The sequence below is a fragment of the Nomia melanderi genome, chromosome 4 (assembly GCF_051020985.1).
Source record: "Nomia melanderi isolate GNS246 chromosome 4, iyNomMela1, whole genome shotgun sequence".
Taxonomy (NCBI): domain Eukaryota; kingdom Metazoa; phylum Arthropoda; class Insecta; order Hymenoptera; family Halictidae; genus Nomia; species Nomia melanderi.
The window spans coordinates 3,066,290-3,092,281 of record NC_135002.1 but is presented as its reverse complement, the minus strand read 5'-3'; the positions used below and the strand labels follow the sequence as shown (position 1 = coordinate 3,092,281).

Sequence of the window (25,992 nt, the reverse complement as noted above, 5' to 3'; positions counted from 1 at the left end):
GCCCCGCCGACGGTACCATACGCCGCATAAGAATTATTTTTACAGACAGTTCTTATTACGCTCTAATAATGAAACAGGGAAAGTTATTAAATTTCACTTCGGTATGCACTGTGCGCGCTGCCGTTAACTAAACCACTATTTTTAGTGCGCTATCTAAAATTCTCAAGACAGTTCGGAACCTCGACGAGCTCGTCAATATTTGGCCATGCTCTCGAACATCTCGCGCTACTTTGCCGATCAAACAACATTTATCAGTTACTTTATTTTCAACCGCCACGCCGGCCTGTTCGTTGGGAAAATAATAGGTGAAAATTATAGTCGAAAAGAATCTTGTGTTATACATAAATCTATCTTATATTGACCCTTTGAACTCCGTAGGCTCCAATATTGCTCCAGTTCTAATATTAAATATTTTTATGAATTTTAAGAAAATTACCTTAAGGTTCTTAGATCTAAATATACAAAGTTTCTAGTGAAAAGGGAATTAAAGGTCTAAGAAATGTTATAATATTGTTAATTTTCAGTAGGACCACTATCAAAATTGGTAGGAGTTGATATATCACAAAACTATGCGGAGTGCTAAGGGTTAAAATAATCTTAATTAAATTACATTTGAATCTCAGATTATTAAAAAGGATCTTAGATCTGTCTTAAATACTAGCTTAGGTTCTGCCAATGCTAGCTTAACACTAGAACTACAGTACCAGTCAAAATGATTGGTTTCGATTTTTTTGTTCAGCAATTATTGATATCTTCGAAGCATCGAATATTCGAAATGATTTTGAAAATAAATAGTTTCATTGCAGTACTACAAAGAATGCCTGAAGAAACTAAAAATAATCTACTGTTACAATTTTCATAGGAACTGCATGTTAATCGTATCAAATGCTCGGTAGTTCTAGTGTTAAACCCATTCCACATGTAAATTCCATGAAAACCTCTCGATCCGCATCAAAACCACACGAAATCCACGACAAAATTCTTAAAATCAGCCTCGATCTCCATCTCGGTAACCAACGAGAAAGTAAAATCGAGTCGATATGAGAGTAAAATATCGGTACAAGAAATCTCCCTCGAAGAGTAACAAATCGGCGAGTCGCGGAAGAGGTCCGAGCCACTTTTTCCCCGAGGCGGGCAGCATAAATTCGACGGAAAACGGCGAGAAAAAGAGAGGAACACCGAAGGAAAAGCCGTGCGAGCATCGCGATCGCTTGGCTTTCTTCGCAACAGTCGCGTTCCACGCTCCAGCTGCAGCCGAGCCATTGAAAAACGTAATTGCCAGGCTAATCGCGGGCTGACAGAGGAAAAGGAGGAACGGCCGATTTCGCGGCGAGCCGCCATTACGGTGAACGTCGGGTTTTCGCGTGCGAATTCACTGACGTTTTCGCGAGCACAGTGACCGTCCGATCCTCGAATCGTCCCGTCGAGCCGAAGGAACCGGATTAATCGCTGGATTCGCTGTCCAGCGCGGAACAGTGCGTTCTTCCTGGATTTCGAGCGTTGCGCCTCTCGCTGCGGAAAATATTTGAAAAAATCGCCGGTGACTCTGGTGGAGAAATTCAGTGGAGAGCCATTCCGAGCGGATATTTTTACGTCATCGGAATTCGGACGCGAATCGAGCTGGTAGTTTGTTGTTAGGGGAACGAAAGTTTGCGACGAGATCAATTTTATATTTGCGCTCCACAGTTGTAGACATTGTGAATGGAATTTTGTTCTGTTGTGCAGCGAATGGATTTTGTGAGGTTGTTTCTATTAATCCGTTAGCACTCCACATAGGTTTTTCATATGATAGAAACTTCTACCAATTTTGATAGTCCTGAGAATTAACAATGTTATAACATTTATTAGACCTTTAATTCCCTTCTCAGTACAAACTTTGTATATTTGGAAGATCTAAGAATCTTAACCCTCTATGGGCCGAATTTTGTTTCGTGATTCTAATAAATTTTATGCAGTATGAAATTAATGAATATCAACATATAAACACAAATGATGTATTCAGTAGTTTCAATAATTTTATTGAAACGAATATATTTTGTAACTTCGAAGTTACGACGTTGAACGTAAACGCCTGTGTGTACAAAAGTTTAAGCTGATTAATCATTTAATGTCGTTCGTCGTTTTGCAATGAAAAATTAAATAAGTCAATTTATAATATAATCAGGGTATATTGACGTGTGTAAAGTCACACGAGCCTATAGAGGGTTAAGGTAGTTTTCTTAAAATTCATTAAAATATTTAATATTAGAACTGCTGCAATATTGGAGCCTACAGAGTTCAAAGGGTTAACACTAGAATTCGAGTGTTTCACAGAACGCTTAACTGTCGGTGTTAAAGCTAACGGAAGATTTTCTTATAGAACGTCGGATCTCTCGGATAGGAGGCTAAGCGACGCCATTTTATTTCCTGCATTCGAACACCGGCGCCAACGCGATTCTAACCTTCGAATGCGATATTATCAGATTCAACCAGATTCCAACGGAGGCTGATACACCTGACCCTCGATTTACGCGGACTTTCCTCGCTCGAGCCTCTTTTTCACGCGGTAAATTGGCACACCGCATGAAGAAGCAGGTGAATTAACTGCTTTCGTTGTTAAACAAGATTGAATATAACAGCAGACATTATTAAATTTGTAAATGAACGTGTATCAAGTCACAAACGACATCGAGGTGTCAAATTCGTGGACATTCCCGAAACTGCGTCAGGGAAAATACCGCATCGAGTTCTGCATCGATACGTTCAAATCAACTTTTCTCTCGCACCGACAGGCTCTGTTCACTTGATTCTCGCCTAAATCGAGGGTCGGCTGTATATTCTTCTTCAAAAACAATGCTCCGCTTTCCCTCGTCTACGACGAAGACTGGAGTTATCTCTCGTACTTCCGGCATCAGCAGAAAATCTGATGATTCTCCCTCGAATGCAACTTCGCGAATAATAAACAAGATTTTTCAATACACCTCGAACGTCACTGTCAAGCTGTGCATCTCGGGTCCAAAGAGGCCATGCTGACTGTCATTACGCAACGGATCATCACCCCGTCGCAAACGGGAGACCGATTCCGAATAAACCGATCGGGCAGACGTCGAACCGTATGCAAACAATGATTATCCTTTTTTCTCGTTGGCCCGATAATTTCCTTACGTTTTAATTGGCGGTCGGCATCGCGGCAGCGGAAGGACGGGAGTCGCCGCTTATAAAACCGCGCGCGGCCCACAAGCTGATAGTACATTGCCACCAGATAACGCGGTACGCTTTCGATTTCGCGAGTGGCCGTCGCGTTTCTCGCTCGACCGGCGAAACTGGAACGCTCCGAAGCTCTCGCGTCGCTCAGCTTTTCGGCGCCCGGTTTCCATCGACGAAATCGAATGACAAGCGTTAAAAGTTCCACCGGGAAACGGTTGCGCGAGATTTTTCAACCGAGGAACGTTGAGACCGGCGAGAAAATGGAACGAAATTCGAAATGAATTACAATTCGCAGTGGCTATCGATGGTTTCTGGAATAAATCCTAACGTTTGATAATTAAATCAATCACGTCTAACATATCGTTGTGTGCTCGAGGATTTCTGGCAAGTTACTCCAGAAATTCATGATTGCAGTTTCAATGATATCCGATTCATTTCTCGAAGAATTCTTTCGAAGTTCGGAAAACGTTCGAATGGAAAGTAGAATGAAACTAAATTAACCTATAAATTACAATTCCCAAAGTGGCCATCGATGGTTTCTGGAATAAATCACTAACGTTTGATAATTAAATGAACCACGTCTAATACACCGTTGTGTGCTCGACGATTTCCACTGGCAAGTTACTCCAGAAAATTCACGATTCCAACGACATCCGATTCGTTTCTCGAAGAATTCTTTCGAAGCCGAATCGCGGTTCGAGGCCCGGAAAACGTTCGAGCGGGAAGTAGAATGAAACTAAATTAACCCGCGATGAATTGCAAATTACAAAATGGCTCCGCAGAATGTCTCCACAAAGGAATCGCCGGGGAAATTCGATAATTAGATTCCGAGCGACATCCAGCGTCTCCTTAAACGTTGGAAAATTAAGTTACACTTCTGAGTCACTCCAGGAAATCGATCGTTGAAGTTCGAATAACATTTGCCTGGTGATCTGCCGTTGAAAATCGAGTTCCGCGTGGACGTCACGTTCAACAGTGCGTAACGAGACAACGAATAATCTGATTATTCTATTCTTGGACGTTCATCTGTACAGGAATCGCTGAGGATTGTCAGTACCGTGAACAACACGATCGGTTGAACCGACGCGAATCGACGATCAACGAAAGCGACGACGGTGGATCGTTCGAAATTTCGAGGACGCATATTTCGCGACGCTCGACAGCGGCGAGCCGGCGCGTCGCCGACCGAATGGCGGCCGCATGACGAAACCGCGGATTATGCAAATCTGAGCGATCAAGAGAGGCAGGAAACAATAGAATGAATATTAAACAGCTGGAAAGAACGAGTAATCGGAAAGTAAATGGGAAATTTATCGTAGAAAGCACCGGAATTCTTTCGGATCGCCCGGATTTTACGTAACCTCGCGCTTTCGAATTTCCCGTAGACGCGTAGAATCCGCAGTCGAGTCATAACAATATCGCCGCGTTTCGTTGTTGCGCGATCGAAGCGGATTACTCAGCCAGTGTTCTGATTATAAAGTTCGCGAGCGAGGCGCGCGGCCATTAGTGTCAGTGTGGGCGGATCGGCGGGCCCGTCGGTGACCGGAAGTCGCCGGGTTTCTAAGGAACTCCGCGGACCGACAGGAAAATTAAGAATCGGACAGAGTTGGGAAGTTTGTTGTGGAACAGTGATAATTAGTGATTGTTCGCTCCTTGACGAGGGGAACTCTTTTGTTCCTGCGTGTCGGTACCGTTGATTATTCCAATCCAATATCCACTATCAACGAATCTCATCGAAATACAGTATTTCGTTAACACTCACAGCTGTAATTCATATTTGAACATAAGTGTCTAGCATCGAGAAATTCATTTTTGAATATATTAATCCTTTGCACTCGAAAGTTTCTTACTAGAAATAAAACTTTTTGACGAGGCAAAGACGATTCTTTGAGATTAACTCGAAGAGAAATCGCCAGTATACTGAGGAACAAAGTTATTTTATTCTAATATTTCACTATCGAGGCACTGTACAAAGTTTAACGTTAAATATCAGATTCTATAATTTTACCGTATCAAATCAGAGTCACCTCACGAGTGCAAAGGGTTAACGCTGAAGCTACCGGACGGGTTAAACGATTCCCGACCTCTTTGCAATTGTCGAAACAGACGTTTCTCCGAGAAATAAAATACATTGATGTACTTGAACTACATTGTAAATCAATTGAAGTCTTAAAACAGAGTTTCCATAGAGAAACTTCAACCGAATTTAACTGCTCGGTAGTTTCAGCGTAACGTGAATTACAATCTGAGTCCACCGAAAGTCCAAATTATATCCTAAATTGATAATCTTCGGAAAGTAAATACTGTGCAATGTTGCTCGACGAAATGTCGTTGAAAGAAGGCTTCTGTGTGGCAGGGGAGCAGTGAGATTGTTAACATCGGCGGTTCTAGGTGGTTGAAATGTTATAACAGACTTCCTCGCGGAAATTCGCAGTGTCCGTCAGCTAGGGACATTAGATTACACAAGAGCCCGCGTGTCTTTGTTTCCCCGTGATTTCGTTTCCCGACGTCTCGGCGTTTGCAAACATCATTGTTTACCCGGTCGCCGCTCGGCTCGGTGAATCCCCGTGACTCGTCTCGCTGCGAGCGAGCATGTGTTGGTTCGTTCATTGACGGAACGTCGAAAATGTTTGAAATATCGTATAAAGAGGTAGACAGCAATGTTCAAAGTAAGTGTCTCCATTGTTCTCTCCGAATTGTAATCACGTTTGTTTTCCTTTTTTTTTGTGCCGTTCCGTTACGTCGCGCGGAGAAAAGAGGTTGACGGTAATTTCGTTTGTCTCGGATTCGCAGGAACAATGCTGACTGACTTCCAGAAAGTGCCGAGCCTGAAACTGGGCGAGTTCACGCTCGAGATCGAGATGCAGGATCCCAGCGACGAGTTGAAGGACGTCGCGAGGAGGGAGCTGCGCGAGACACCGGAAATACAGAAGGAGGCCGCGGAAAAGTTGAAGGAATTGTTGAGAGGTAAAGGTTTATAGTGGAGAAGTTGGGAAATTTTCTGCTGTGTGATAGTGATAGTTGGAACGAAGTGGCAAGTGGAAGTTTGTCTTCTTGTTTTTGGGATTTGGTTGCTGCTTTTGTTATTGTTAGTTGATTTTGAGAGATTTTTACTGTTGAGTATTGCTCGTTGTTAATGTAATGTTAATATTGATATGTAATAGTATATTGTAATGGTAATATTGCTATAATATTGCAATATAATATTAATATCGCTATAATATTGCAATATAATAATATATCATGATGTTAATATTGCTATAATATTGCAATATAGTATCAATATCGCTACAGCATTCCAATATAATTTTTAATATCGCTATAATATTGCAATATAATAATATATCATGATGTCAACATCACTATAGCATTCCAATGTAATATTAATATCGCTATAGCATTCCAATACAACATTAATACCTCTATAATATTGCAATAAATCTCAATATCGCTATAACATTCCAACACAACATTAACATCACCATACCAACCTACTATCACCATCACAAACAACTCCCCAATCTCCCAAAAACTAATCATCACACCCACCACAATCTCAAACCAATCACCACAAAGTCCCACTTCCCCAGAAATTCCCTCAATACACCAACACTCCAAAGCAAAACTTCAAACTCCATTTACCCACTCCAAATTGCCTACAAAGATGAAAACTCCACTCTACCCACTCGAATCAAACTAACCAAACAAAAATCATTCGCAGCCGAGAGAGACCTAAAGGTGCCACTGGACAACGAGGCCTGGCTGATCCGGTTCCTCAGGCCGTGCAAGTACTACCCGGAGTCCGCGTTGACCCTGGTGAAGAACTACTACAGCTTCAAGAAGAAGCACGAGAACGTCTACAAGGACCTGAAGCCGAGTCGCGAGAAGAACATCTTCGAGCACAATATCCTGACAGTGCTGCCGACCCGGGACCAGCACGGTCGAAGGATACTGATCATCGAGCTGGGCAAGAAATGGAAGCACAACAAGTGCAACCTCGACGAAGTGTTCAAGGGCTGCGTCCTCTACGTGGAGGCGGCCATGTTGGAGCCCAGCACGCAGGTCGCGGGCGCTGTCGTGATCTTCGACATGGACGGTTTGACCCTCCAACAGACCTGGCAGTTCAGCCCTCCTTTCGCGAAGAAGCTGCTCGAGTGGCTGCAGGACGCAGTGCCACTCAGGGTGAAGAACATTCACATCATCAACCAGCCGTACGTCTTCAACATGGTGTTCGCGTTGTTCAAGCCGTTCCTCAAGGAGAAGCTGAAGAACAGGGTGAGCCTGAACCCTTTTAATCACTTGCGCTGGGAATGAGTTTAGAGAGATGAGTGTGCACATTAACCCCTTGCCGTAATGACGAGTGAGACTCGTGATGAAGATTTCTAAACTAATTTAATAGAAATCAATGCTGTTCATTACCCACGGATCAAGGGAAACAACTGTTTTCCTATTATCAATATATTTTTATCTTGTATATTATGTATATTATCATCTTCAAATGAAATTTCCACCTCAAGTAGAATGGAAAATTATTTGGATATAATTTGAGTTTACTTAGGTTCTTGGTAGAATTTTACATTTGATTCGAAGGAGGCGTTGAAAGCAAGCGTCCACCATTAAGGAATTACGATGGAATGTAACGTCGCTTTTTCCAGATCATTTTCCACGGCACGGACCGCAAATCCTTGCACCAATACGTGACGCCGAAGTGCCTGCCGGAATGTTACGGTGGCACATTGAAAGTACCACGAATAACCGGGCCACAGTGGTTAGAATTGTTGGTCATGTGCGACCAGGAATACGATGGTAAGTGAAAATCATTTTGTATTTAACGTCTCTTTAGTCGGGAATGAACGAAGAGAAATTGAAATTGGAAGAAAATTAAGGAAATTAACTGAAGAATCGGGCATTCAAGAGTTAAGAAGAAATTATATAGATTAAACATTAACAGATTTCTTAAAATTAGGGAAACTAGGTGTTAGGAAATGAAAGAAGAAATTAGGAGGATCGATGGTTAAGAAATTCAATAGAAATTAGAAGAATCAAATATCAAATGACTAAACAGAATTACTTCAAAAATTGATAAAATTCATGTTCCAGCTTCTGAAATTATTATCCAACATATTCATAAGCTATAAAAAGAAGGCTTTTCTGACCTAGATACAATGAAGAGACAAGTAAATCCTTTAACAACCAAAAAGAATATTATCCACTCCATAAAGATACACAAAAATCAGAAAATATCAATCGACTTTTGACTTAACGATTAAGAAATCCAGATTTCTCCGAGGAACTCTATATTATCCCTTTTCTTTTCCAGCGATCAACAGTTACGGTTACGTGCTGTCGAAGTAGGCTTGCGTACACATAGAACGCGACGTTCTGACGAGAAGGGGTGAAGGAGGAACAATTGCCTGCGAAGAGTGTTCAGACTCGACTCCCGAGTCTGCGGGGCGATTATCGAGGAACGACGGCTGTGACTGCTCGCGTCGTAAAAAACCAGACTCGTCCGTTTGTTTACGAAAGAAAATTCATTCGCGTTCGCCTCTAGGAAGATGGCCGACTACCAGCGAACTAAAACTAAGACGCGAGGGGAATCGCCCTCGATTAATATTATTCTGTACGTTTTACTCAGTTTTTTATATAGAGTTATATATTAGTGAACATATCTTTCGTCCATGATACCTAAGCTTGTATTAGAAATCGCTGGTATTACCTGATCGATCTTTGGATAAGGATAAGCAACGATCAGGGATTTTACCGAGGTATTCGCGATCTATAATCGAAAAGAAACTGCATCAATATGTACGTTCGTTTCTGTTCTTTCATTTCTCTGTTAGACTGTTTCCAATCTCTAATCGAATCTCTACGAAAAAATAGATAGAATGGAATAAAATGAAAGAAAATAAAATCGAATGAAATGAAACAAAACAAAATTCCTACCCTGTTACACTGCTTCTAATCTCTAACCAAACGAAAGAGAAGAAAATCAAATGAAATGAAACAATACAAAATTTCCACCGTTAGACTGTCCCTAATCTCTAATCTTCTTCCTGATAGCGATTCCTGTGACGTATGTAAATACCTATTGCTGGCAGAGAAGCAATTCGCTTGTGATGTTAATAAAATATGGTAGAATGAAATCAAATAAAATCAAATAAAATAAAATGAAAGCAATATTGCAAATTGCTTGCTAGTGTAAGTACCTGCACCTATGGTAGTCGGCCAGCTTCAGAGACGTATGGTGCCCCGTACCTCGTTGCCCCCTCCACACGTTCCTTCGTCACCGTCTCCTTGTAATAATTCAATGCGAATTTTTCCTTTTTTTTACATTTCGTATAAAGCAGAATGCAAAGGAAGCAACAGGTTTGCTTGGCCACTGCACTTCGCTTCGTATTATCAACGCGAACCGTAGATGTATGTTTAGACATAGAATTTCCAATAAATCAATTGGTCGCGTATCGAGCCACGTCGATAGCTGTTCACGCTTGCGAATCGCGCTTGAACGAGAAACATCCATCGCGAAATTAGCCTTGCATTTACCTTTAGGATCGGAAGGATTAATCAATCGTAGGAAAGAATCCGCGGAAGAGTTGAGGCACGTTGACGGAACTCCGACGAACGTTTCTTCGTTCCTCGTGGAACGAATCGAGCGGTCGTCGAGCGAATCGCACGCGAAACGTGTACTTAATTAGAGTGACGCGTACAACGAGGAAGCTACGTAGCAATTTGTACGTTTGCTAGTGGCGCATCATGGTAAATTATTTTTTTAGTTGATTCTTGCTGGCTGTAAGAACCACCTGTAAATGTCGGTTGTTCGAGAATAAAGTCGTCTAGCATGTTTATAAATCGGATTTGTTTATTTAACCGCTGCGCCGAGTAAAACAATGTTCCTATGTTCCCTGTGGAAACTTTTTATTCTACGTGTTACCTAGAGATTATGTTCGAACAGAATTGTATACTTATTTAAATATTTTCGTTTCGTTGTGAGTCTGTTAAGAAAGGGTTTGTCAAGAAATTTGAGAACTATTTCGAAAGCATTTCAATTGTTCTTGATCGTTTTAACCCTCTGTAGGCCCATGTAACTTTGAAGTCACATATCAGTACATTGGCATCTTGTTGATTCATTTCATTCTGCACTCAAAGTGAATAAAATTAAGTAATCAGTTAACTTAAATTTTCATACACTCAGACGTAAAAGTTTAACGTCATTGTAACTTGAAAGTTACAAAATGTATTCGTTTGATGCAATTATTGAAAGTATTGAATACATTGTTAATTCGTATTCATATGTGGATATTTATTAACTTTGTACTGCATAGATTTTGATATAGTCATGAACAAAAATTCGGCCCATAGTAGGTTAATTCGGTCTTCTTTCCTGTCTGTTCCCGAATTTCGTGAAGATTTGAACTTCGGTAAAAATTCGGTTGTCAACGCGTTGACTGCTAGGCGGATTTTACAGTTTATTTGAGAGTTCTGTTCGGTGTTCTCTGGCGCGTGAAAATTGTAACACGTGAAACAACTGTCAATGTACAAAAGCAAAATTACAGGCGAACGCTTTAACGTAATTAAAAATTGGTAAGTAACTCGGTTTTCACTGTCGCACGTATTAAACTTTTCGATTATCACGTCAGTAGGAGAATCGTTATTTTCTGTTTTATACAAGAAAGTAATCTTAAGTTGAATTAAAGTATTGATATACTGTCTTCTTAATTCTACCGGGCAAAATGAACGCTGCAACTTGTCTGGTAGACTCGCTTCCCGTTTCCCTTCTCATTGAGAATACAACCCCGGATCACGTGATCCGGGTAGCCTTACGTTCGCCGACAGTGTCGATTAAGCCGACGAACATCCCCTGAGTCCTTAACTTTTCGCCTGCGCGCTGTATCCGTACTTGTTGGCAACTGAAAGCAAATTAGTGATCGCCGTTTTAGTAGAATGAAGAGATGGAGAGATGGAAAGATGGAGAGATGGAGAGATGAAGAGATGAAGAGATGAAGAGATGAAGAGATGAAGAGGTGAAGAGATGGAGAGATGAAAAGTTGAGGAGATGAAAAGTTGGGGAGATGAAAAGTTGAGAAGATGAAAAGTTGAGGAGATAAAGAGATGAAGAAATGAAGAGATGAAAAGTTGAGGAGATGAAAAGTTGAGGAGATGAAAAGTTGGGGAGATGAAAAGTTGAGAAGATGAAAAGTTGAGGAGATAAAGAGATGAAGAGATGAAGAGATGAAAAGTTGAGGAGATGAAAAGTGGAGGAGATGAAAAGTTGAGGAGATGAAAAGCGGAGGAGATGAAAAGATGAAGAGATGAAAAACTATTAACTATAGTCCCTTCAATATTCATCAAACGGTTTCAGAAATATACAGTGTCTCAAAATTTCACCGTAAAATGTTAAAAGCATATCGTTCCATTAAACGGAAACTGAATTCCCTTATTACTTAACATTTTTGCATTTCGCTTATAACCTTCTCGTATAGTGCTTATAAATTCATACTGGAAAAACGAAACACATTATCTTCTCTTCGAAAATATTTACAATGTTAATCTGTTATCTAAAAACGTTTAACACCATGCAGCTATACAAAGAATTCGCTGTAAAGTTTTTCGTGGACACAATGTAAATTTTCCTCTCCAAGCAAAAAGCTAAAAGTGTATACAGACTGCGGTCGCTAATGAATCGACTACAATGTACAAAGTCACCGCCGCAGTGTCCGCGACAATGGACTCTGTCATTTGCAAGGCAATGAAGAGGAGAACTTCGAATTTCGACGCTTTAATAAAGAAGCTTCGCGATTTCCGGTGAGAAATAACGCGTTTCGTCCGACCACCAGGATAAATTACACTCGATTGCGTAATGAAACAATGATGGCCGCTCCTGCGACGCTCGGGTATAATTATGATAAGCGAAACACATGAGGCGGGCTTAAGGGGCACGAGTTGTTGTCTCGAATTTTTATGACCTCGTAGACACGAGGTTGAAATGGCTCGTTTTAATTGAATGACTCAAAACAACAATGACCCAATTTCTATTTCTGAGTAGTAGAGGGAAGAGGCTTTATGAAATGTTGGTTCACTTGAACAGTCATGTTACATATGATATTAATATTATTAAGTATTACTAGTGAACAATGTTACTAAAATCTCGTTACTAATATTAATTATCATGAATGATCAATATTAAGAATTAACGTTAGATTATCAGTCCCTCAATTATTTTCAAATATCTTCTCGACGCTACATTCGTGCTAAATATTTTTATGATCCTTTCTTTCTTATTTTCACTTAGGAGAAATTATTATAGATCCACCAATTAAATGTTAGAATGTCGAATAAAATAATAGATCTGAATTTATGAAGTTCAATGTATTAAGACAACGTTAACGCTAAAACTACCGAGCACTTCAATTGACTTTTGAAAATTTCGCTATAGAAACTCCAAGAGAGCACCTGTTCAGACTTTAATTGATTTACAATTCAGTTTGCGTAGTGCTAAATGAATTTCTTTAATAATTTCTCAGAGAAACATTTATTACCTTTCTAATAATTGCAAAGAGAAGACATCAGGCATGGGTCATTTGACCCCTCTGGTAGTTTTAGTGTTAAGTTACTGATGAAAGATCGAATTAGGATTGAAACGAACGAAATATGATTGTATCAGCTCCCATTGTCAGCTGGTGATGCCAAAATGGCGTCTTACTTTCGAAATCCTTCTCGAACCAGTAGAAGTATTCGTAAATCCCCTGGCCGAGCGGAACCTTGGGAATTTCGAAGTCTCCGCCGAATTCGGTGGGTATACAGTTCGCGGACACGTGCGACATCAGCGACTTCTTGTCCGTGCCGTGGAAAATGATTCTCTTGCGCATCTTCTCCTGCAAGACGATCGAATACAATCATTGTACATCTTCCATAAACACCACGTGTCGCTGTAATAACAGAATTAACACATTGAGCGCCGGTTAAGAGACACTTAACACTTTGACTGCCAAGTAAGCACTCGTCAAAACTCCCATGCACTCGAAACAGTTTTCTTCCTTAAGCAGAAACTAAAAGGTCAAGATTCTTCGTAATAATTGCTCTACTATCTTTCTTGTATCTCATACATCCAACAAAGTTCGGTTCGTTCGATGTGTTAGCAAGAAAATTCATATTCAAGTTTACGTGAAAAATAGTGTCACCCAAATTTGGGTCAAAGTGTTAAAGCCTGAGCGCCGGCAACATATCGGCCACTTAGCGCAAACGGCTTCATTCGCTTGTATCTGATCAATGAGTAGCCAAAAAATATTCAAAACGTACATTTTCGTAAAATAGTACATTTTAATTGCATATTCGTCAAATCCAGAAATGGAAATCCAGAAATCCGCATTATTGCGGGGTCGGCGTTCAAGCGATAGACTCAGAATTCCGCGTTTTCACGAGACCGGCGCTCAATGTGTTAATTACACTGACTCGGTTAATTAATGCATTCAGTTGAATACTTTCACAATAACCTATAATGATACACTTGACGAGAGGAGAAAATGTGGAACAGTACAATAAGAATTTTTAAGAAAATAACATAATCCGAGATCTAATGATATTTACTGAACGATATTTACGTTGGATTGTTTATTGTAACAGAAGAATATTGTCCGATTAGATACCACGATGTGACTGTATTGTTTTTGTTTATAGAGCGCAAATTTTAGAAGACAAAATAAACTTTTGGAAATGCAATATGAAATGATCGAAAAATTAAAGTAAAGTTCACATCGTGATCCGATTATGGTTAACTAGTTCTTCAATTTTCATCGTTCCTTTTGTTTCTGTTTCCACTAAGAATTTATTATCTAATTCGTTTATCTCTATTTTGTAGTCAGTTATCTGACTAGTCACGATAGGAAAAATGGCGGCATTTAGTGTTAAATGCTCGTTACTTCTAGTGTTAACCCTTTGCACTCGAAAGGTGACTCTCGCCACTTGATTCGATGCAGAAAAACTATGAAGTAGAATATTTAGTATTTCCAATGAAACTTTATTGCAACGTGAAATATTTGAATAAAATAGCTTTGTTTCTTAATTTATCTATGAATTGCCGTTAAATTAGTTGCAAACAATGTCGTCTTTATCTCATCAGAAAACGTTCAAATATTTCTACTGAAGAACTTCCGAGTGCAAAGGGTTAACGGTTCGTAGATGAACACGAGCGTCCAGGAGACTTACTGAAAGGAAAGGCTTGAACAGGGCGAACACCATGTTGAATATAAACGGATTGTTCACTAAGTGGATGCCCTTCAGGCGGCAGGGCAAACATTTTTGCACAAATTCCGTCAACGCCATCGCGAAGCTCGGCGTGATGTGCGTCGCGTGAGACACTGAGAAACCATTCAGGTCGATTATCACGTGCACACCGGCGATCTGCAACAAAGGAATCATTAATATTCATATCATAGAATTATAAATAAATTATTATCGCCGAGAATTTCGATCTTGTCGGACTTCTACTGAAACTTTCTGTTGATTTTGATCGTGGAGTAACGGATGAATGTTTCTTTAACACGTTGAATGCCCAACCAAATCGAATTACTATAGTTCACTCAATTAAACGATGATTATTCGCAAACATTTCTATATGAACGTGCGATAATAATAATCCAATTCAATAAAATGATTTAACATTACATTTTTTCCATTTTGTGCATTTTGCTCGGTGAAATCGTGCGGCGTTCAACGTGTTAACTAAGACAATCAGTAAACACGTCTGTTCGATATAATTGATCGGTACATGATGAACTACGTTAACTCTTCAGAGATAACATAAATATATTAAAGAAATAATATGAAATAATAATAATAATAATAATGATGATGATGATGATGATGATGATGATGATGATGATGATGATGATGATGATGATGATATGAAATAATAATAATAATCATTTCAGAAATAATATGCAGATTGAGATCCGTTTTCCTTCTGAACTGATTATAATTGTCAGTCGAATCCATAGATGGCTGTCCATGCCAATTCCATTTCTAAGCAATCAACTGCAACATTGATCTATCGATCGGTTACAATTTAGCTAACCCCTTGACCTGCTATTCCTTTCACGACTGTGATTGATGAAACCACTTAATCATCGGTACTTGCAAAGAGAAGACTGTCATCTCGTTTCTACAGTTACTCTGAAGTCTAACGATTAATTATAGATAAATAATAATTCATCTCTATTTCATTTGACCCAGCTTGAACTTCGTAAAGGAAATGACAGAAACTGTTTACATTTCTGTCACTTGCGCCAATTTTTATCCATACATCTCATAGTTTCATCTATCAGATCATTGTGTACAATTATCTCGCCTTTCAACTTTCACTTGGTTCACAGGTCAAATTGACTAGTATAAAACTGTCGGTAAACCTAGTGTTAAAAGAAGAACTAAACGACGAATTTAGATTCGTCGAATTCCGTTGCAAAATCTTCATCGTCTGACACGGTGTTAGGGCAAGGAGTTAACACGTTCAGTGCCACATTTTTGTAACAAAATATTTTTAAGGGACACGCGGTCAAGAATCACTGTATACGTTACAAAGCACCGAAAACATCAAGAAACGATATCAAAATATATAAAATTAAGGAAAAACTTGAATATAACTTAATATTTTATTTAAAGAATCAATACGGTTCGTAAGAAAAATATGGCCGAAATTTCCGTGGCACGGAACGTGTTCAAAAGACACCTTTTGAGGTTTTAACTTAAAATTATTTTCTCAGCTTAATAATTCGTCCTCAATTGAATTTTGGGCATTTCCTGTAGTTAATTTTATAATCGTTATTGGAAAAGTCGAGAAGTCAATTCAGAATAAATTCGGGAAATAATTTATCGTCGACGAACCTGCGTTTTCGGTTCCGCCATGGCGGCCTCCAACGACAGCGCGACCGCCCTGAACGTGTCGTTTATGGTGATCACTTTCGGGTTCCATCTCTTCCCCAAGTGGACCAGAAGCACCCTGCGACCCTGCGTCGTGCGCTCCGGCAATGGGATCACCATCTCTGAGAGCAACGCCTTTTTCTCCGTGCTCGGCACCAAGTCCGCGCAGTACTGCGGATTGTTCACCCTGAATCTGTAGAATCTCGTCATCTGTCGAACACAGGCATTCATGTATCTTTCGAGCCCTCCACGCGTGAAAACGATAAACGCTCTTTCTCGAATATTTTCGAATATTTTTGAATATTTCCGAATATCAGTGGCAAAATGTTTCCTCCGTAGCTGTATCATTAACCCTAATTGCACCACGTGTTCTAACGAATTATAGCACAATGTGCCTCTCAGTTAATTATGAGAATGAAAGGAATAATTAAAATGTTATTATTTTCGCTTATAAATCTTGAAAGCCCAAAAGAACTTTTGGAAATGCAATATGAAATAATGAAAAAATCTAAGAAAGTTCAATTGTGACTCAAAGTCACATCGTGGCCCGATTAGGGTTAATTAACCTCTTGCGCTGGAAATGAATTCAGAGAATTTAGCAAAGTCTGCGAAGAATACAAGAAGCGTACAAGACGTCGTTGGCAATTTTAGAACAAGAACGCCTCGACGCGCGTGACTCGCCTTTCCAGCGCAAGGGGTTAACTAAGGACAGACAAATTCTATTCAAAAGTTAACTGATACTAGATGAATAATATTTTGCTTCAATTTAAGAGAATGTTATTTAATAAGTAAATATAACTCTGCGCTTTGAAAGTTTTTCACTAGAAATATTCAATATTCTTTGATGAGATACAGACGATGTTCTTTGAAACTAATTAACGGGGAAACATGTATAAATTAAGAGGGAAAGTTATTCTATTTCAATATTCCATATGTTGATACATCATACAAAACTTAACAATAGAACTACCGAGCATTTAATACGATTAATATGCAATTCTTATAAAAACTGTAACAATAGATTATTTTCAGTTTTTTCTGAAACTATTTATTTTCAAAATCATTTCAAACGTTCAATGCTTCGAAGATATCCATAATTGCTAAAAAATCGACACCAGTCATTTTCACTGGTACGGTAGTTCTACTGTTAATATTATACATGAGACTTCATAATTTTGCAAATCAAATCAAGCGGCGATTGACAGTCACCTCTCGAGTGCAAAAGGTTAATACATCGATCTAATATCAAACATCTAACCTTGCGTTTCGTGGCACTCATTGTTTACAAATCAATCATTCGTTCGTTCGTTTCTTTCTTTCGATTCTCTTCGATATAGATAACAATATTTTCGCTGGAAAATAAGAAAACGGATGACAGACAGCGACTTACCAGTTGGAAGGCGCTTTTCGGGTACCATTTGCAGGGTCGCAGGAATTTCTGGAAGAACTCGTCGTCGTCGGGGACCGCGAAATTGGGCTCGCCTGGAAAATTGAACGCGCGAAGGTCAGAGAGATCAGATCATTCTGCGCTCCTCTCGCGTAAAATAGGACAAGTGAAGAACAGCAGTTCGTGGACAATAACCGCAAATCATTGACGGATCATCGTCTCCGACGTATGTTTCGCGAGCGGCGCCTCAATGTTCGATTCCGACGCAAAAAATCGAGGAAGATTCCTCGTCCAGGACGGAATCGTCGAGGAAAAGGATGTTTCACTCGAGTGAAAAACGTGAATGAGTATTCGCCGATTGAGTTAAGCGCGGAAGAACATGGAGGAAGAGGACTAACGGGAAACGAGGCGAGAGATGAGGGAAAATTGCGGGGAATCTTGGGGTCTGATCGATTCGATCAAATGAAACATGTAAGTATCGAATTATAAAGATGGAATGGGGAAGAATGAAGAGCAGTGATCCTCCATTTTAGAACTTGTCTATTTTTATAAAGAATTTTATGGCAGGTTGTATAAATCAAATAAATGAATCAATGTCGATAGATCATTGAAATATGGATGAAATGAGTGAAAGTGAGAATGAATTATTTTATCGTTATATTGATGAAATGAAATATGTAAGTATCGAATTATGAAGAGAAGATAGAAACGTCGGAAGAAGAATGAAGAGCAGTGATCCTCCATTTTAGAACTTGTCTACTTTTATAAAGAATTTTATGGCAGGTTGTATAAATCAAGTAAATGAAACAATGAGTTGATAGATAATAGAAATATGGATGAAATGAGTGAAAGTGAGAATGAATTATTTTATAGTACTAATTAAACTGGTTGGATGTTTCATTGCTTTAGGTATAATCATAGATTGAGGTTATCGAATTTTCTTGATCTTAGAAAGAAGGAAAAGAAACAGAGGTCAATTCGTTTATGCTCATCGACATTCCCGGCACTTATTCGACCATTCTACGAGCTCCCGACATTTATTGGCTATTTGTTTCTCTTTACCGCGGCCCTAAAATCCTCAGCAGTCTATAGTAGAAAGTACACGTAAAACGTTCTTGAATGATTTTCCGTCACTCTCAGTTTAAAATAAAAATTCGTCCGAAAGGCCCAACGACCAGCAGCTGAGACTTTCGTTTTCATTGAGCCGGTTCGTGAGTGAATTCACTTCGAAGCGTTCGAACGGTCATTATGCAGACACCCGTTATTTAAGAAAGTGTTTACAGTCGATGTGCATAAATCAAATCGAAATCATTTGATCGAATATAATCGCTAACCGTGCAAGTGATATTGCTGACGATATTATTTTAACAATTCTCTTTAGTACAATAATTAATTAATTTGTGAATCAGACGTTAGTATGAATGTAGCATGCACAAAGAAAAATGGTGACCGATGAAAAGTCTGGATAAACAATGATATCTTGACAAATTGATTCAATCTGTACTGATAAACGAACTTTGCTCGGTACGGATTCAGATCTTCATTGTTATCGAACGTCTAATTAAAGATTCTATTATCTCTTTTCCTTTACCGGCGTGACCGGTAAAAATTCTTTGTTGCGTGAATTTGGAAAATATCATTACGTTAGGCCCAATGGTATTGTAATATATTTTATTCGAGGCTCAGTTCGAACTTTCTAAGCTTCAAGGCTGTCTTGAGAAGACTCAGTCTCTAAAATTTTGAAGCTTCGATGACTCAGTCTTTAAAGTTAATCCTCGATGCTTCGAAGACTCAATCTTCAAAGTTAATCCTCAAAGCTTCAAAGACTCAACCTTTAAAGTTAATCCTAGAAACTTCGAAGACTCAGTCTTCAAAGTTAATCCTCAAAGCTTCAAAGACTCGATCATTCTACAAAACTAGCGCCAATTACTAAGAGAAATCACAGTTGACCACTCACATGATCCCAGCCAGCCTACGTCTGAAACGAATAGATAGACAAGAAGACTCGTTCAGTAAGAAAAACCTGCCGAAACTAATTTCGCCATTACTATCGAACTGACTACCGCTAGTTCGACATCCCTCTTTGCCTTTCTATGCGCTTCATTCGCAGGCCGGCTGGGATCATGCGAATAATCAACTGTACCTTGAACCAACACCCTGATATCCTTGAGTGCCTGCTGAACAACCTCCGGCGTCTCCCTGAGCTCGTTCTCGGCCTTCTGCCTGTAGCTCTCGTCCCCATCGTCGAATTCAGCCATCAACACGAAATTCTCCACCTTAAACTGCGGCACCTCCCTGACGGTGATCGTCTCGCTGCCACCGCCATCTTGGTCTCGCTGTCGCGACATCAGGGCTGCACCGGCGCTTCCCTTCTTGTGCTTAACCGTTATCTGTCTGACATACATCGTGAATATCCTCTCTTCCGCGTTAGGTTGCAATCTGTGTGTCCTGAGTTCTCCCCTAGTGTCCCTCTGTGTCTCTGTTTTAGTGTGGCCTTTTAACAGCTCGCTAAGTGTCGCCTCGTGTCCGCGTTGTTAATATCGCTTGTTCTCTCTCTCTCTCTCCCTCTGTGTGTGGTGTCTGGCAGTGTACACAATGGTTTAAACTGTTATCTTGGGTCCACGATTCGTCGATAATGACGCGTAGCGGCGCGAGAAGTTCGTCGCGCGTGAATGACGCGCGCGTCCCGGGACGCCATTTTGTTTCCAACGCTAACGCGATCTCGCTGCGAATTCCCGTGCTTTACAATGGTTTTCGGTGGATTTCGCGGTGATTCGAGTATCATGAGTGTCCGTTTGATTGTCATCGATGTATTTTTCAGAGTTCATTCTCGAATTTTCTAGCTTCTTTCGGAAAACATGGAAAACAACGTGGAAATAATTCGTTTGGAAGATACAATCAATGATGGAAGAAACAGAATCTACATGTTTCGATGAAATAAGAAATCGACCAACGAAAGTACCGGAAAAATGGAAAATCGATCGTTGAGGTAATCGGTGAAATCGGTAAGTTCTCACGCGTTGGAAATAATTCGTTTGGAAGATATAATCTCGCGGACAATGGAAACGGAATCTACATATTTCGATGAAATAAGTCGACCAATGAGAATACCGGTGAAATGGGAAATCGATCGTTGAGGTAATCGGTAAAATCGGGAATCGATAAATGAGATCAATGAAATTTTACAGAAGATTTTTTGCGAGTGTTATTTACAAGAATTCGTTATTTATAAACAACGGAGAACACGTAGACCCAAGTATGGTGTTTATTTTCGTGTGGTGGCGGTGTACAATGTAATGTTGTGCGTGTGAAACATATAACGTAATTTAATTGTGATGCGGTTAATGCAGAACGACATCATATAAGTAACAGCACGCATAATATTAATATTCCACGATCCCATGATTGTCACGCGATTCCCACGATTTCGAACCCGTTAATGTCAAAACCGTGACACCAGGCATTATTTCAAGCAGGTTAAAGGGTGCCCGCTTTCCCCCGAAAATTCGAGCTCGTTAATGAAACGGCGAAAGCGACGTTCTCCGGCGACGCGATACTCACATTCACATTTCTCTGGAAACAATACGAATTAATTAATATCAACACGTAATAATATTTACATTCCTCTTGAAATCGTTGAAGATTCAGCTTCGACGATGATCGCTTGGAAATTCCGGAACATGCAAACAAGTCGCATCCCCCGAGTCGACATGCAAATTAAGGACGACAGGAAGATCGATCGATTGAATATTCGTTCGATGAGAAACCGTATCGGTCGAAGTTATCGACGTGCAAAGTGCACGCGTCTGTTTATATTCGTCTAGAGATTCTAATCCGTCGGGTCTGCGACAGATAAGACAACGAAACGTTCACTGTCGATCGCCGGTTAGTCAGCTGGCGAACTGTGCGCTGCACACTTATCAACTAACTGCCGCTCTCTACGCGGATTCACATTTTTCTAACAGTTTGTACTGCGCACTGCACCGTCATTATTTCTTACAAGAAATATTTTTTGCGCACGCTACAGAACACTCGACTAATATGATTGCATGTCAACGAGAACGGTGCTTCGTTTCCTCGCAATTTCTTTCGCGATTATGCAATTATTATAACACGAGCCATCTCCAGCGGAAAAACGTGATATATATTACAATTATTCAGATTACATTCGAATACTCAATTCATTGTTTCCGCGTTTAATGTTGGACCGCGTCATCGGAATACATTCGAGAACACGCATATGAATATAAAAACCAATTGTACTCTCGTGACCGTTGACCGCGAGGTCTAGTCATGATTTTAAAGTAAATTTCGGGATTTCCCTGAAACACGGTGTCGTTATTCGAAAAGGTTTCTATCGTTTCGCGTTATCAATTATCGAAGAAATTCGTTGTATAAAAGGGTAAACATTAGTCGCGTGCTTTGAGTCTTGAAAGATTCAAATACAGATTAATACAGAAGCTCTATCTTCCAAGATCTAACGAGCATTTCCTAGATCTAGATCGACTAACGTAATTCCACCGTGTAACCGATCCAATATCGGTCAACTTTATCAGCAACATTCGTTCCGGGAACCGACGAATCGAGTCGCGCGCGATAACGCGAGCGTCCTCGGCTCGAACCTCTCTCCGGAGCTTCCGCGCGCGTTTTCCGTCCGTCACGGGCAACCCGCTCGCAGGAGAAAGTTCGTTCACTCCGTTTTCATTCCCATTTACGTCCGTTACGTCACGGTTCGCTCTCCGAAGCCTGCGGATCGGTATTCACGGCGCGACCACGTGTTTTATAACGCGGCCGCAGCACAGAATCCCGACGGGGCAACCTTTGATTCGGGAAAATCGCCGATCGCACGCGTTTCCGCCGCTGGAACTTTCCACCGACGAGCGGGGACGCGTTTGATAAGGACTATTCCGCGTCGTTTGAGGAATCCATCGACCGAGAAACGAAGTTTCTCTGAATAACCGAAGTTCGAGCCGCGGAATCGAAGTTCGAGCGAAGTGCTGCCTGCCGACGTTTCGATTAATTCTGCTCGGAAGTTCTTCACTCGATTGCGTATTTGGAATAATGCCGACGATTATCGAATTCGTTGAAACTTCCCCTTGAAATCGTAATCGGTAATCGGATTAATCTGTTAACTGTGGAATTTGGTTTCAGAGTTTTTCATTGTGCGCGCGATAAAATCAGACGACTAAATGTATGCTTGTCAAACGTAGGGCAAATCTGTAATATATTCTAACGAAAAATTGAAACGAAACAAAGAATTACACGTTTATTTGAAGAAATAAATAATTCATAGCTTAAAGAATCATTTCGAGCTTTAAGACGCGTATACTGGTCGAACGCAGTTAACTGGTTAATCGAAATAATATCGACAACGAATGGATCAGTTGAAACTATATCGACAAAAATTGGATTAGTTGACGTTACATCTCGACTGTATAAATTCTGACGATTGTGAATTTTATCAAATGCATAGCACCTCGAATTCGTTATAATTCGATGGAATTGCTTCTCGACGAGTTCGTACAATAGCAATGATATCGAGGGGACATTCTTGTATGGAACTTCGCGCGCATTTGCTTCTAAAATGTATGCAGAATATTCCAAGGCATCGGTTGCTCGAAATAACAAAAAAGCATAGTTTCGCTGGAAAAGACGGAGGTATGGTTAAGCAATCGTTCTCGAATCAAAAACAATGTTCACCTAGTGATCCGAGACTTGCAGATTTGTTCTAATTACATGTACTCGCATACATCAGAAAATTGTACGGTTCACTTTAAACTCGCAACCGGCATATATTTTCAATTTTTCTATTTGTTTAAATGAAATTGGAAATTAAAATTCGTATGAAAATATCTTGTTTAAAAGAAAAATTTTGTCGTTAGAAAAATTCCATTACACTGGTTTCACATTAAAATGCATTCATACTAATGAAAGTTACACCTGATTAGTTTACGTTTAATTAACAAAAGGACTGCAATCGCGCCGATTAAACGTCCCTTTTTCAAGACATCGCTCAAAGCCGTACAACTTTGAATTTTACGTATCTTCACTTGAAACGAATACATTGTATGTAAATAACATAAAACATGTGTGCCAAGAACCAAGACAAAAGAGTCTCGTAAAATTTCCAAAGAAAATGACAGATAAACTCTAAAGAATAGCACGAAAAATCATCAGGGAAAGTGGCAAGTTGAAAACGTTGAAACTTTAAGGCTGCTTGCTCAAACTTCCATCGAGAGCTCGAAATCTCCGGGGGAATGCGTTAGTTAAACATTCCGGTCGTAATGCATTCGATAAGAGTTCGATGGGGAACTTTACAGGCCGAGCAGTGGACCGTGGAAACTTGGATTCGAAGTTGCTTTGCGTGAAAGTTACTTTGAAAGCGTGATCCACAGTCTTTGGAAATGATAATTAGGTTAAATGCGATCGGTGTACTGGTTCGACTGACCGTTTTTATTCTTGTTTTACTAAGTCACGGTACATGAACGAAGATAATCGCTTTGAGAACAATCGACTTAAACCGGGATCGTGCCATTTGTAAATATATAAGTATTGGGAGACGTCGAGGAAAATACCATGATTGGTCTCGATTTAACACTAGGTTCACGGAGTGCGTCAATTTGACGCATACTGAATTTATAAACATTATTTGGCAAACGTTTATATTGGTTTTGGTTGATGCAGTTACAAGAATACGTATAACCTAATTTTACATCCCTAATTTCCGAGATCTGAATGGTCGAACGTCAATTTTTCTAGGAAAAATAGAATAAACCGGATGATACACGTCCATAAACCTAGTTTCAATTAATCAATTCTCCTCGAGAATGTAACACGTTTCCACTAATTATCAGGAACACCTGAGAATTTTTTGCCTGTTACTTTGAACGCTGTTCGAGCGAACAGATATACACGTAATAATTAAACCTAAAAACATTTCCTGTACAGGACATCTTATCCTCGTTAAGCAATTAGCTTCTTCGTATTTAAAAATCGCAATTCATCGTCACGATCATTCGAGCGATCCTTCGTCCGAACACCAGAAGTTCCACTCGATCCAATTAAGCAAAACAAATACGAAAGCGTCCACACTGTCGCAAAGCATTAGGTCATCCCACGAGTAACATCGTTCGTTGTTCCAGCTCCTGCGGAAACCTTAACCCTTTGCACTCGATTTTTTCACCAGAAATATCTTCACGTTTCCTAATGAGATGAAGGCGATATTCTGTGAAACTAACTCGACGAGAAATCACACGTACGTTGAGGAACAAAGCTGTTTTATCTCGGTATCTCTCAAATTGATGCATTATACGAGGTATAATATTAAATACGAAATTTTATAACTTTCCGATGAAATGTCAATGATATTTTTTGCAATCAACATAAAGAAATACCTTGCATAGATTAAGTGACACAACCATTTTATTCCGATGTTCCATGCGTTCGTGCATTATATAAAACTTAACATTGAATTTTCAATTTCACAATTTCCTTGGGTCAAATCAAATGACTGGCGCCTCTCAGTGCAAAGGGTTAATCCCCCATTTCTCAATCCTCAACGTATCGTTGCATGCAACCTGCCATTTCCCAATCACTACTTTACCAATTCCTAGCCATTAACCAATCCCTTACAAAGTCAGACAAGGTGAACTACGTTACTCACGAAACGACCTAATACGAGAGCCTATCCCCAAGAACAAGGTAAAAGCAGCACCAAGAAGCACCAGCGTCGATCCAGTACCTGATGGACCGAACCGAAGTCCTCGAGGAGCGTTCCCGGCGAGATCCTCCGTCGTTCCGTCGGTCCGACAGCAAAAACGCGGCACAAGTGAGCGACCGATACCCAGGAGAGGCCCGCCGAGCAGAGGTTCCCCTTCGGATCCCCCGGAAAACGTTGCGCCCGGAGAACAGTTACCTCGCGAGTCGAATCGAACGAGAGAATCCGATTGTTCCGCGGCGGAGCGAAGGTCGGTGACGCAAGGAGCGGTTCAAGGGCAACGGAAAACAGGTTGTCGCGGGTTGCACGGGGACCGACGAACGGGCAGGATGCAACGTGGCCAGGCACCGGCGAAGACTGCTCAGCGCGGACGTCCCGTTGTCAGAAATCGGCTGGAAAGCCAGCCCGTCGTCCGCTCCCACTTTTTTTTCTTCTAGCCGAGTGAACGTGACAGTGAAAAAGTCGGCGTAGGTCGCGCTGCCGGCCGCCGCCGAGGCGCGGATTACAATGAAATTTCAATCGCCGCCGCCCGATGTCAAATGTCAGGCATTACAGTCGACGACCGTGTAGCGTAATTGCATCGCACCGGCGGCCGGCCGGCCGCGTTTTACGTTCCTCTACGCCGGTCTAACGGTTCCCGCGGCGAGCGAGCGGGAATCAGGTTCTCTTTCCTCTCTTTTATTCTTTCCCGAACTTCCTATCGCGCTCCTCACTTCCTACGCGCGAGCCGTTCGCGCGGACCGCCGGAGGTGTCCGCGACCTCCATTTTGTCGACGGAAGCCCTTCGCGC

At 40.6% G+C, this 25,992-nt stretch overlaps 2 protein-coding genes across 22 annotated transcripts in view; one reads left to right on the top strand and one right to left on the bottom strand.

Moving 5' to 3' along the window:
- Positions 1 to 10,035, top strand: part of LOC116434965 (alpha-tocopherol transfer protein-like) — a 28,045-nt gene extending 18,010 nt beyond the window's left edge. For 2 of the 13 annotated variants that reach the window (XM_031993979.2, XM_031993980.2), the window contains exons 2-5: positions 5,980 to 6,153; positions 6,908 to 7,461; positions 7,842 to 7,992; positions 8,507 to 10,035. In XM_031993979.2, coding sequence (XP_031849839.1) covers positions 5,985 to 6,153; positions 6,908 to 7,461; positions 7,842 to 7,992; positions 8,507 to 8,541 — 909 coding nt within the window. In that variant the 5' untranslated portion in view covers positions 5,980 to 5,984 and the 3' untranslated portion in view covers positions 8,542 to 10,035. Of the gene's footprint in view, positions 1 to 3,140; positions 5,856 to 5,979; positions 6,154 to 6,907; positions 7,462 to 7,841; positions 7,993 to 8,506 lie in introns of those variants that run through there. The other 11 variants (XM_076366440.1, XM_076366438.1, XM_076366437.1 and 8 more) reach the window with 11 other exon arrangements.
- Positions 8,792 to 25,637, bottom strand: LOC116434964 (alpha-tocopherol transfer protein). 9 transcript variants are annotated; one of them, XM_031993961.2, is made up of 7 exons: positions 25,227 to 25,637; positions 19,629 to 19,879; positions 17,489 to 17,580; positions 16,063 to 16,308; positions 14,389 to 14,583; positions 12,887 to 13,058; positions 8,792 to 11,093 (listed from the first exon to the last, which is right to left on the bottom strand). In XM_031993961.2, the coding sequence occupies exons 2-7, from the start codon at positions 19,831 to 19,833 to the stop codon at positions 11,053 to 11,055; spliced, it is 951 nt and encodes a 316-aa protein (XP_031849821.1). In that variant the 5' UTR covers positions 19,834 to 19,879; positions 25,227 to 25,637; the 3' UTR covers positions 8,792 to 11,052. The 9 variants fall into 9 exon arrangements, with proteins under 9 accessions (XP_031849821.1, XP_031849822.1, XP_031849816.1 ...); XM_031993962.2 differs by having other exon boundaries at positions 19,629 to 19,875; XM_031993956.2 differs by having other exon boundaries at positions 19,629 to 20,065; positions 25,227 to 25,636.
- Between the last annotated feature and the right edge of the window lie 355 nt (positions 25,638 to 25,992).